Raw genomic sequence first — 12,275 nt, 5'->3', positions numbered from 1 at the left:
AATCCCAGCAGGTGCAGCTTGTCATCTGTGAGATGACAAGCTGCATCTGCTGCAATTCCCTCTTCTATACAATTGTCAGGATCCCTAGAAAGTTTGCCCACCCCTGGCTTACAGACTGCAACAGAAAACAAGAAGCTTAGTGCCTTATGCTCCTGTGATATACAAGTCAGGAAGGGGAATGTTCAAACATGTTCAAAACATTGCAAGGAATAAGTAAATACAGGAATTCTCTTGAGCCACCTGATCTATTCTGCTATGCAAAAGGAGTTCTAAAGTTGGGAGAAAGGATTCAGCCTTGGCTGTGAAAAGCAGGCGTCTAAAACAGAAAGGGAAAGCGGAGCTTGCTTTGAAGAACCAGAAACAAGGGAAAAGGAAGAGTGCGAATGAACATGCATACTGGTCTTCCATTATGTATTCAGAGATGGGAACAGGAATTCCAGAAATCACCCTTCAACACTATAATTTGTCATGGCAGTCCTGGGTATTCTCTCTTATCTCCCTTAATCAGAACTTGACACACTCAAAATTCATTGCCTGATCAAGGACAGGAATGCTATTCAGCCTCCTTGAATCAAAGGCAATGTCTGCATTAGGGGTGTCCAGGTCAGGTCTGCATCCAACTTGCAGTTCTGAGTTGAACACAGTGTTAGCACTGAACTGTCATAATATTGTTTGTGTTAAACAAGAAACAGACTATTACCATGTGTAGATACATTCTTTTTAATCAAGCATGATATTAAAAATTCAAGTTGGATCTGTCGAGAATGAAGTGGTGCATGAAACTGTACATCAATATACACCGTATGTCTCTAACTCCTGCTTGAATTGGTTACAGTTTAATATAACTAATATAAATTTAATGGATTGCTATTTCACCTTTCCCCCCCGTAAGTGGTGGCATATCTATACTACAGACTAGGATCCCATTTAACTATCATGGCTTCATAAGAACAGCCCCACTGGATCAGGCCGTAGGCCCATCTAGTCCAGCTTCCTGTATCTCACAGCGGCCCACCAAATGCCCCAGGGAGCACACCAGATAACAAGAGACCTCATCCTGGTGCCCTCCCTTGCATCTGGCCTTCTGACATAGCCCATTTCTAAAATCAGGAGGTTGCGCATACACATCATGGCTTGTACCCCGTAATGGATTTTTCCTCCAGAAACATGTCCAATCCCCTTTTAAAGGCATCTAGGCTAGACGCCAGCACCACATCCTGTGGCAAGGAGTTCCACAGACCGACCACACGCTGAGTAAAGAAATATTTTCTTTTGTCTGTCCTAACCCGCCCAACACTCAATTTTAGTGGATGTCCCCTGGTTCTGGTATTATGTGAGAGTGTAAAGAGCATCTCCCTATCCACTCTGTCCATCCCCTGCATAATTTTGTATGTCTCAATCATGTCCCCCCTCAGGCGTCTCTTTTCTAGGCTGAAGAGGCCCAAACGCCATAGCCTTTCCTCATAAGGAAGGTGCCCCAGCCCCGTAATCATATTAGTCGCTCTCTTTTGCACCTTTTCCATTTCCACTATGTCTTTTTTGAGATGCGGCGACCAGAACTGGACATAATACTCCAGGTGTGGCCTTACCATCGATTTGTATAACGGCATTATAATACTAGCCGTTTTGTTTTCAATACCCTTCCTAATGATCCCAAGCATAGAATTGGCCTTCTTCACTGCCGCCGCACATTGGGTCGACACTTTCATCGACCTGTCCACCACCACCAAGATCTCTCTCCTGATCTGTCACAGACAGCTCAGAACCCATCAGCCTATATCTAAAGTTTTGATTTTTTGCCCCAATGTGCATGACTTTACACTTACTGACATTGAAGCGCATCTGCCATTTTGCTGCCCATTCTGCCAGTCTGGAGAGATCCTTCTGGAGCTCCTCACAATCACTTCTGGTCTTCACCACTCGGAAAAGTTTGGTGTCGTCTGCAAACTTAGCCACTTCACTGCTCAACCCTGTCTCCAGGTCATTTATGAAGAGGTTGAAAAGCACCTCTTTGGCTTCCCCAAACAATACCAGGAATAGTAAAGTGTTCAGTGTTCAGCATTGTTTGTCAGAGATCCCACCTCCTGAAGAACTATAATTACAGGATTCCTTAGATGGAATTGCCAGAGAAAGCTGTAAAATCAGCTTAGATCTGTAGAACAGATATACAGTGGGCCTGCCATATCTGTGAGCTCTGCATCCATGGACTGAAATTGTATTTTAAAAATGTTTTCCACATATCCTGCTGTAGCCTCCCATCATTTCACAGCTCTCATTGGCTGTAGCACTTACCTCAGTCACATCATTCCCGCAAGATTAGGCAGTTTATGCAAATTTATGCAGTGTTACATATGCAGACATGAGCACTCATGGATTTTGGTTTAGATGCCATCATGGATACTTATTTTAATTGCTTTTATCATATATCAATGTTTTTAGTATTGTTTTATCGTTTTATTTGTAAGTCACCTTGAGTGCCCTTAGAAGGGTAGAAAGGCAGGGTATAATTTATATAAATAAAAAAATTATTATAATATGGGGAGCCCAATGTACTGCAAAGGTAACTAGGCCCAATGGAACAGAGAATGCTGTGAATTAAGCATTCATCTTGTTTTGGCAAGGAGCAGAACCAAAGTAATACTGCCTTGGTAACCTCTTAATCTTTCCACTGCTGGATTTTTAGAAACAGATGCCACTTGAGTAAAGCCTACACAAAAACACTCCTACATCCTGTCCCCAAAAACTGGAACCTTTCCCAACACCATATACCTTTCCATCTCCTTTTAGGCTGCTGACCTTTTAAAAAATGGCAGAAATTGTTCAGAAATTGGAGGAATTTGTTGACAAAGTTGCTTCCCACCAATCAGGAATCATGGCATGATCACACAAGCCAAAGCAAATTTAGATGGATCAGTTTTTGTTGTACTGGACAACCCCCCCCCCCCAATATGCTAAATAATGTGCAGGTTCTGTTTCAGAGATTTGAGGACATCATTCTTAGCTGAACAAACAAAAATCCCTATCTGTTTCCCAAGTCAGGACCTAGGGATCTTGGCATTCCTTCATCACATGTTGCCTGAGTCTGGCAGCTGTGATAGATTAACGGCAGAAAAATGCCTGTAGATAAATAGTCATCAGCTTGAAAATGCTACCAGATATTAAAACCCAGTTCAAACTTCATAAGGCTATTATACCCTTAACTTCACTTCCTGGCCCACCCCTTGCATATTTTCCAAATGCCTGGCTTCTACTGGGACTCTTCAGTGCTTTCTTTATATGGAATTAAAGATGCCTTGGTGCTTCATCTACCAATTGAAAATGCCACCTGTCATTTTGCTAAATCTGCGCATCCTACTCATTGTGCATTACAGGATTTATTTTAAAGATCACAGGGCTCTCCGAACAAGACACAAAACAGAAGTGTGGCATTACTAAAAGATATATGTTGACCACCCCCTGAAGGCTTAGTTGGAAGAAAGTCTAATGTGAGGGGTCAGCATCACTGGGCAGCTGCCAAAAGCCCACTACCAATCTCTGAGACCACCTTTGTGCCCATCATGCAGTGATAGCACAGCAACACGCTTTCAGTCAAATCCTATTCATGTCTACTCAGAAGTAAGTCCCATTAGTGTCAATGGGGCTTACTCCCAGGAAAGCATGGATAGGATTGGGCTGTTAGTCATCACCTTGTTTCTCCCATTCATCACAGTAAGCACTCCACAAACCTCAGGAGTACAAGTTACCCAGGACTCCTGGAAACATGGTACATCTCCACCATAGATTCAGTGGAGCATAGCCCCAAGTACATGTGCAATGGATTGCAGTCTTGGAATACTTGACCAGTGTCCAAAATACAAGTATCAGTTAGAAAGTACTTTAAATATTCTGGAATGCTATGCTATGATCATATTGTGATTAGTCTTTTTTTAAGCATTTCTTAAGATGATAAGACCACAGTATAACTATATCTTTATTTTGCACATGTTCAGAGACTTCTGAGTGATTCTGATCCCATTAAAAGTGATAGCTAGTGAGGGAAAGTCACTTTTACAAGATCAGTGAAAGAAGAGAAAAGCTAAAAAGGAAATCTACTGAAAGAACAGCACAGAGTCAAAGAATATTGACTCTGGCTAGAAATAAAGTTGGGATTGTTTTGAGACTGACAGTTATAGTAGTGCTTTTTGTCTGGTTGAATAAATGAACAAGAGAACAATGAAGTATGAATTCACACAGCTCTCTATACCCACACTTGCCTTATCTCTAAACTACTGGGGGAGGTGAGAGAAAAAAACTGAGTTAGTTCTCCTGAGAAACATGGCCCAGGTAGTTCAGGCAGTACAAATAGAAAGAAGCAAGCGCTGCATGGAGAAGCAACCCACACACTCCATGTGTATTATGTATCATGTGGTTTGTTTGTTGTTGTTTTTAACCAGTAGTTATCTATTCAGCTACTTTGAATGCTCTTCAGGAAAATGAAGGAAGGAAGGACTAGCTGTCACCTAGGACAAGCTAGCTGCTGGAAATATTAAACTGTCCTTAATTCCGTGTGTGGCACCAAACATGCCATGTAAGCGGCCCCCCCCCCACTTGCTGTCGGAGCCATTCCGGACAGCGATAGTAACACAAATGAGATGCTGTTTGGTTCCACAACTGCCTGTGTGCTGCTGTCACTGCCCGGAATGGCTCTGATGGCGAGTGGGAGGGACCACTTAGTATCTTGCATTGCCTGCAGTACTTACCATTTTGCCCTCCCCTCTAGCTACACTACTGCTGGAGAGGCATCTTCATGGACAGCGACTGGAAACCAAACTGTGGTAGCCATGGCTCTCTCTCTGGAGCACAGAGAGATTAGCTGACAGCATGTGACACTGTTTTGCAAAAAGAGGCCATGCAACAGCTTCAGCTCATGCAGTCAAACAGGCACCTTGATTGCTGATTGCTTGTGAACAAAGGTACAAAATCCATCATTCATTATCTGATTGTTACTGTCCTGGAGTCTCTGTAACAACAGTAACATGTCAGCTTCCCAGAAGGGGCAGAAGAGAAGGAAATCATTTATAGCTGGAATAAGCTGGTGAAACTCTTAGCAGAATTGAAGGCAAGTGAAGCTTCTTTTTGAATCACCTGAAAATGCACCAGAATTTTAGGCTAGATAAACCTAAAAGCTTTTCAAGATGGCTGTAAATCTGATGAAGCTAATGCTTCAAGGTGCTACAACCACAGGGCTAAATATATAGTCTCAGCTTGTTGATCTTCTCTAAACGTTCCAATATAACCAGAGATGTATAGAAATTGCATGTTTGTATGAATTTACATTTGGTGGTGGTGCAAATGTTCCAAACAAGGGATTATGTACTAAATGGGATTATGTCATGACATTGTGTGGCCAATCAAATTTGGCGTTATGACAATTCAGAGGACAGATAAAGCCGATTCAGAGATTTCTGTATCACACTGCTGCCCTTACTCTGAAGGCATGAGCGTGTAGCAGCTACCTGAAGTGATGTAGGAAAGGAGTGCAATACTTCTGTAATTGCACTACCTAGGCCACCACCAAACAATGCAGGTGCTTCTCAGCTGTCTGTGCTATGGCACACAAGAGGAGAAGGAGGAAGAGTACTCATGTCTGTCTCTAATCCAATAAACCATGGTTGATTGGATCATCACAGCTGGACCATTGTCTGAGATTTAACTTAAAAGCACAGAATCTTAGAACTGGAAGGAACCCAAAAAAATTTTGAACAATCCCCAGTCCAAAGGCAGACCATGCAATTGCAACTATCTAATTCAGATCACAGTATGCAACAAGGCAGAGAGTAGATGGGTTGAAGAAAGATACATAACAGAGTACATAATGCTCACCAGTTTCTATTAAAAAGAAAGCCCATTAGATTCTGGGCACTATTCCTCTATGTAGGATTCTGCAGGTCTGACTGAAGTAAGGCCTGGTACACAAGTCTAAGACATGATTTTTATACCTGCTTGAAGACTTAGCGATAGGTTTGCATATGATTTTGATTTCTCTTGCATGTTTTATACTAATTATACATGATGTGCTAAATTCTACAAACAGAAGAGCAGTAGCATAGCTAGAGGGGGCAGAACAGTAAGTACTATAGGCGACGCAACATGCCATGTAAGCGGCCCCCCCCCCACTTGCTGTCGGAGCCATTCCGGACAGCGATAGTAACACAAATGAGATGCTGTTTGGTTCCACAACTGCCTGTGTGCTGCTGTCACTGCCCGGAATGGCTCTGATGGCGAGTGGGAGGGACCACTTAGTATCTTGCATTGCCTGCAGTACTTACCATTTTGCCCTCCCCTCTAGCTACACTACTGCTGGAGAGGCATCTTCATGGACAGCGACTGGAAACCAAACTGTGGTAGCCATGGCTCTCTCTCTGGAGCACAGAGAGATTAGCTGACAGCATGTGACACTGTTTTGCAAAAAGAGGCCATGCAACAGCTTCAGCTCATGCAGTCAAACAGGCACCTTGGTTGCTGATTGCTTGTGAACATTGACTAGACACTTTGGTTAATGCCCTGCAAGAACAGCCTGCAGCCAATGCAAAAAACACCTGTGAAGAATATATTATTTTCTCTTAAAGAGTTTGCTTACAGTACATGGAGAAAAGGACGTGAGAGGAAAACAAAAGCTAATTGCCTTCTCCATCATTGCGCAAACTGCATTTATTCCATACACAATGAATACAGAAATGTAGTATGCAGTTTCTACAAGTTAGGCATCCATCTGGGAAATGAGCAAACATCTGGGAAATCCAAACCATGTCTAAACTATTAAAACATCTAGGTTGCCCCAGCAGCAGAGAAGAGTCACAGATTGGGACAATAGCCATAAGCTATAAAGAAACATACGGTTTACTCACAGTCTGTTCACCGTTCAGATTGGCCTGTTGTCTCCGGAGATCAGCTCCGATGAAAGCTGAGGTATAAGGAGGAGAGAAATCAGAGTCAGAAATTCATCACAAGTGCCGTAAATCTGTTGCTACATTGTGACAGAAGACTGAGGAGACATAAAGAACACTGCCTAAGACTTAGGAAGGATAACTGAGGTAGGAGGGGGGAGGCGAGGAGGAGGCATTTCGGGGCAGGGAAGGCGGAGGGGGGAGGAGAGGAGGCAGCGGGGCAGGAGTGAAGTGGGACCGGAGGAGCTTTGCTCTACTGTATCCTGAGCCTTTGTGTCGGGCCGCCCACTCGACATGGAGGCTCTTAAGTCTATGCCGACCCTAGGGTTGCCGTAGTAGCCCCACTGCGGAGCTACTCGCCTTACCCGGGAGAAAGGGACAAAAGTCCCCTTCTCCCAAGGAGCCTCCGGTGCTGTCCACTGAACATGTAGGATGCAGCAGCAGCCATTTTGGGCGCTGCTGCAACCCTGGGGGCCAGGCAGCTCAGGATTGGGCTGCCCATCAACTAACAATCTTTGAAGTAAGTTTAAAGATTAGTTGTTAACCAATGCTAACTAATTATTGTTTGTTGTAACTAAACATTAGTTAGCTAGCATTAACTAATAACTAATCTTTAAACAGGGGTCAATATTTCCAACAGAGCCAGAACCAAAGGGTCCACAACATTGTTCTTGGCCACCAATTCACCGTCACACAAGCAGAGACACAGGCAAAGGGCTCTCTAACAACCTCTTTCTAATATGATCAATACAAGGAGCTTCCTTTACATTCCTCAGAGAACTTCCTTTATGTTCTTCAGCTGCTCACTACCACAATCCCAGGCTATAAACTCTACAGAAGGGATAGAGAAGGGTGTGTTAGTGGTGGGTGGTCATTTATGTTAAAGAAGGGGTGGATTCCAGCAAAGTAGAGATTGAAGGCGGGTCTGACACCACCACAGAATCGCTGTTGGTTAAATTACCAGGTTCGAGGAGCAATGTAATACTGGGGGCATGCTATCGTCCTCCGGACCAGAAACCAGAAGGGGACCTTGAAATGAGGAAACAGATCAGGGAGGTGTCAAGGGGGGACAGGGTTGTAATCATGGGGGACTTCAATTATCCTCACATCGACTGGGTCAATTCATGCTCTGGTCATGAAAGAGAAACTGGTATTCTTGACATGCTAAATGACTGTGCTCTAAAGTCATGGAGTCATGACTAGGCATGGAGCCCACCAGAGGACAGGCAACTCTGGATTTAATATTGTGCCACTCAGGACTTGGTTAGAGAGGTAAATGTTACTGAGCCATTGGGGAACAGTGACCATGCTACAATTTGTTTCACCATGCATGTCGGGGGAAGAGTGTCAAACAAATCTAACACAAAAACTCTTGATTTCCAAAGGGCGAACTTCCCTCAAATGAAGAGGCTAGTTAGGAAGAAGTCGAAAGGGAAGGTAAAGATGGTCCAGTCTCTCCAGAGTGCATGGAGGCTGCTTAAAACAACAGTAACAGAGGCCCAGCAGAAGTGATAACACAAAGGAAGAAGAGCTCAACTAAGTCCAGGAGGGTGCCGGCATGGCTGACGAGCCAAGTGAGAGAGGCTGTCAAGGGCAAGGAAGCTTCCTTCCATAAATGGAAGTCTTGCCCTAATGAGGAGAATAAAAAGGAACATAAACTGTGGCAAAAGAAATGTAAGAAGGTGATACGGGAGGCCAAGAGAGACTATGAGGAACGCATGGCCAGCAACATTAAGGGGAATAATAAAAACTTCTTCAAATATGTTAGAAGCAGGAAATCCGCCAGAGAAGCAGTTGACCCTCTCAATGGTGAGGGAGAGAAAGGGGAGTTAAAAGGAAGAGATGGCAGAGAAATTAAATGAGTTCTTTGCATCTGTCTTCACAGCAGAAGACCTTGGCAGATACCACTGCCTGAACGGCCCCTCCTGACCAAGGAATTAAGTCAGACAGAGGTTAAGAGAGAAGATGTTTCAGACCTAATTGACAAATTAAAGATCAATAAGTCACTGGGCCCTGATGGCATCCACCCAAGAGTTATTAAGGAATTGAAGAATGAAGTTGCTGATCTCTTGACTAAAATATGCAACTTGTCCCTCAAAACGGCCACAGTGCCAGAAGATTGGAGGATAGCAAATGTCACGTCTATCTTTAAAAAGGAAAAAAGGGGGGACCTGGGTAATTATAGACTGGTCAGCCTAACGTCTGTTCCAGGTAAGATGGTGGAATGTCTCATCAAAGACAAAAACTTAAAACGCATAGATGAACAAGCTTTGTTGAGGGAGAATCAGCATGGCTTCCTTAAGGGTAAGTCTTGCCTCACGAACCTTTTAGAATTCTCTGAAAAGGTCAACAGGCATGTGGATGCGGGAGAACCCATGGACATTATATATCTGGACTTTCAGAAGGCATTTGACACAGTCCCTCACCAAAGGCTGCTGAGAAAACTCCACAGTCAGGGAATTAGAGGGCAGGTCCTCGCCTGGATTAGGAACTGGTTGAGGTTCAGGAAGCAGACAGTGGGTGTCAATGGGCAATTTTCACAACGGAGAGAGGTGGAAAGTGGAGTGCCCCAAGGATCTGTCCTGGGACCTGTACTTTTCAATCTGTTCATAAATGACCTGGAGGCAGGGCTAAGCAGCAAGGCAGCCAAGTTTGCAGATGACACCAAACTTTTCCGAGTGGTGAAGACCAGAAGAGACTGTGAAGAGCTCCAGAAGGATCTCTCCAAACTGGGAGACTGGGCAGCAAAATGGTAGATGCATTTCAATGTAGGTAAGTGTAAAGTCATGCACACTGGGGCAAAGAATCAAAACTTTACAGATAGGCTAATGGGTTCTGAGCTGTCTGAGACAAATCAGGAGAGAGATCTTGGGATCCTTGTGCACAGCTTGATGAAAGTGTCAACTCAATGTGCGGCAGCAGCGAAGAGAGCTAATTCCATGCTTGGGATCATTAGGAAAGGCGTTGAGAATAAGACAGCTAATATTGTAATGCCATTGTACAACTCGATGGTAAGGCCACACCTGCAGTATTGCATCCAGTTCTGGTTGCCATATCTCAAAAAGGATATAGAGGAGATGGAAAAGGTTCAAAAGAGAGAAACCAAAATAATTACTGGGCTGGGGCACCTTCCCTAAGAGGAAAGGCTACAGTGTTTGGGCCTCTTCAGTCTAGAAAAGACGCACCTGATGGGGGACATGATTGAGACAAACAAAATCATGCAGAGGATGGACAGAGTAGATAGAGAGGCTCTCTTTTTTCTCTCACATAACACCAGATCCAGGGGACATCCACGAAAGTTGAGTGTTGGGAGAGTTAGGACAGACAGAAGAAAATATTTCTTTACCCAGAGTGTAATTAGTTTGTGGAACTCTTTGCCACAGGAAGTAGTGATGGCATCTTGCCTGGATGCCTTTAAGAGGGGATTGGATAAATTTCTAGAGGAAAAGTTCATTATGGGTTACAAGTCATAGCAGGTATGTGTAAGCTCTTGGTTTCAGATGCAGGTTGCCTCCAATTGCCAGATGCAGGGGAAGGCAACAGGATGCAGATCGTGTCTGTTGTCTTGTGTGCTCCCTGGGGCATTTGGTGGGCCACTGTGATATACAGGAAACTGGACTAGATGGGCCTTTGGTCTGATCCAGCAGGGCTCTTCTTATGTTCTTATGTTCTTTAATCCAATTAAAGAAATCTTTAATAGATTGACTATGGGCCCAATCCAATCCACCTTTCCAGTGCTGATGCAGCCACAATGCATTATAAGAACATAAGAACATAAGACATAAGAACATAAGAACAGCCCCACTGGATCAGGCCATAGGCCCATCTAGTCCAGCTTCCTGTATCTCACAGCGGCCCACCAAATGCCCCAGGGAGCACACCAGATAACAAGAGACCTCATCCTGGTGCCCTCCCCTGCATCTGGCATTCTGACTTAACCCATTCCTAAAATCAGGAGGTTGCGCATACACATCATGGCTTGTACCCCATAATGGATTTTTCCTCCAGAAACTCATCCAATCCCCTTTTAAAGGCGTCTAGGCTAGACGCCAGCACCACATCCTGTGGCAAGGAATTCCACAGACCGACCACGCGCTGAGTAAAGAAATATTTTCTTTTGTCTGTCCTAACCCGCCCAACACTCAATTTTAGTGGATGTCCCCTGGTTCTGGTATTATGTGAGAGTGTAAAGAGCATCTCCCTATCCACTCTGTCCATCCCCTGCATAATTTTGTATGTCTCAATCATGTCCCCCCTCAAGCGTCTCTTTTCTAGGCTGAAGAGGCCCAAACGCCGTAGCCTTTCCTCATAAGGAAGGTGCCCCAGCCCCGTAATCATCTTAGTCGCTCTCTTTTGCACCTTTTCCATTTCCACTATGTCTTTTTTGAGATGCGGCGACCAGAACTGGACACAATACTCCAGGTGTGGCCTTACCATAGATTTGTACAACGGCATTATAATACTAACCGTTTTGTTCTCAATACCCTTCCTAATGATCCCAAGCATAGAATTGGCCTTCTTCACTGCCGCCGCACATTGGGTCGACACTTTCATCGACCTGTCCACCACCACCCCAAGATCTCTCTCCTGATCTGTCACAGACAGTTCAGAACCCATCAGCCTATATCTAAAGTTTTGATTTTTTGCCCCAATGTGCATGACTTTACACTTACTGACATTGAAGCGCATCTGCCATTTTGCTGCCCATTCTGCCAGTCTGGAGAGATCCTTCTGGAGCTCCTCACAATCACTTCTGGTCTTTACCACTCGGAAAAGTTTGGTGTCATCTGCAAACTTAGCCACTTCACTGCTCAACCCTGTCTCCAGGTCATTTATGAAGAGGTTGAAAAGCACCGGTCCCAGGACAGATCCTTGGGGCACACCGCTTTTCACCTCTCTCCATTGTGAAAATTGCCCATTGACACCCACTCTCTGCTTCCTGGCCTCCAACCAGTTCTCAATCCACGAGAGGACCTGTCCTCTAATTCCCTGACTGTGGAGTTTTTTCAGTAGCCTTTGGTGAGGGACCGTGTCAAACGCCTTCTGAAAGTCCAGATATATAATGTCCACGGGTTCTCCCGCATCCACATGCCTGTTGACCTTTTCAAAGAATTCTATAAGGTTGGTGAGGCAAGACTTACCCTTACAGAAGCCATGCTGACTCTCCCTCAGCAAGGCCTGTTCGTCTATGTGTTTTGAGATCCTATCTTTGATGAGGCATTCCACCATCTTACCCGGTATTGGCATCTTACCTTACATTGGCAACTTACCTTCAAGAGACCTCTGTGATTGCCCCTCAACCACTACAGAGATGCAGCACATGCCATGCTGGCACAGATGCATCAGCAC

General features: G+C 44.5%; 1 protein-coding gene across 1 annotated transcript in view; it reads right to left on the bottom strand.

Moving 5' to 3' along the window:
- Positions 1 to 12,275, bottom strand: part of FLVCR2 (FLVCR choline and putative heme transporter 2) — a 63,662-nt gene that overhangs the window by 6,965 nt on the left and 44,422 nt on the right. Inside the window, exon 9 of the mRNA XM_066627384.1 lies at positions 6,888 to 6,943. Coding sequence (XP_066483481.1) covers positions 6,888 to 6,943 — 56 coding nt within the window. The remainder of the gene's footprint in view (positions 1 to 6,887; positions 6,944 to 12,275) is intronic.

The sequence above is a fragment of the Tiliqua scincoides genome, chromosome 1 (assembly GCF_035046505.1).
Source record: "Tiliqua scincoides isolate rTilSci1 chromosome 1, rTilSci1.hap2, whole genome shotgun sequence".
NCBI lineage: Eukaryota > Metazoa > Chordata > Lepidosauria > Squamata > Scincidae > Tiliqua > Tiliqua scincoides.
The sequence above is the reverse complement of the archived record's forward strand: the minus strand, read 5'-3'. Positions and strand labels throughout refer to the sequence as shown.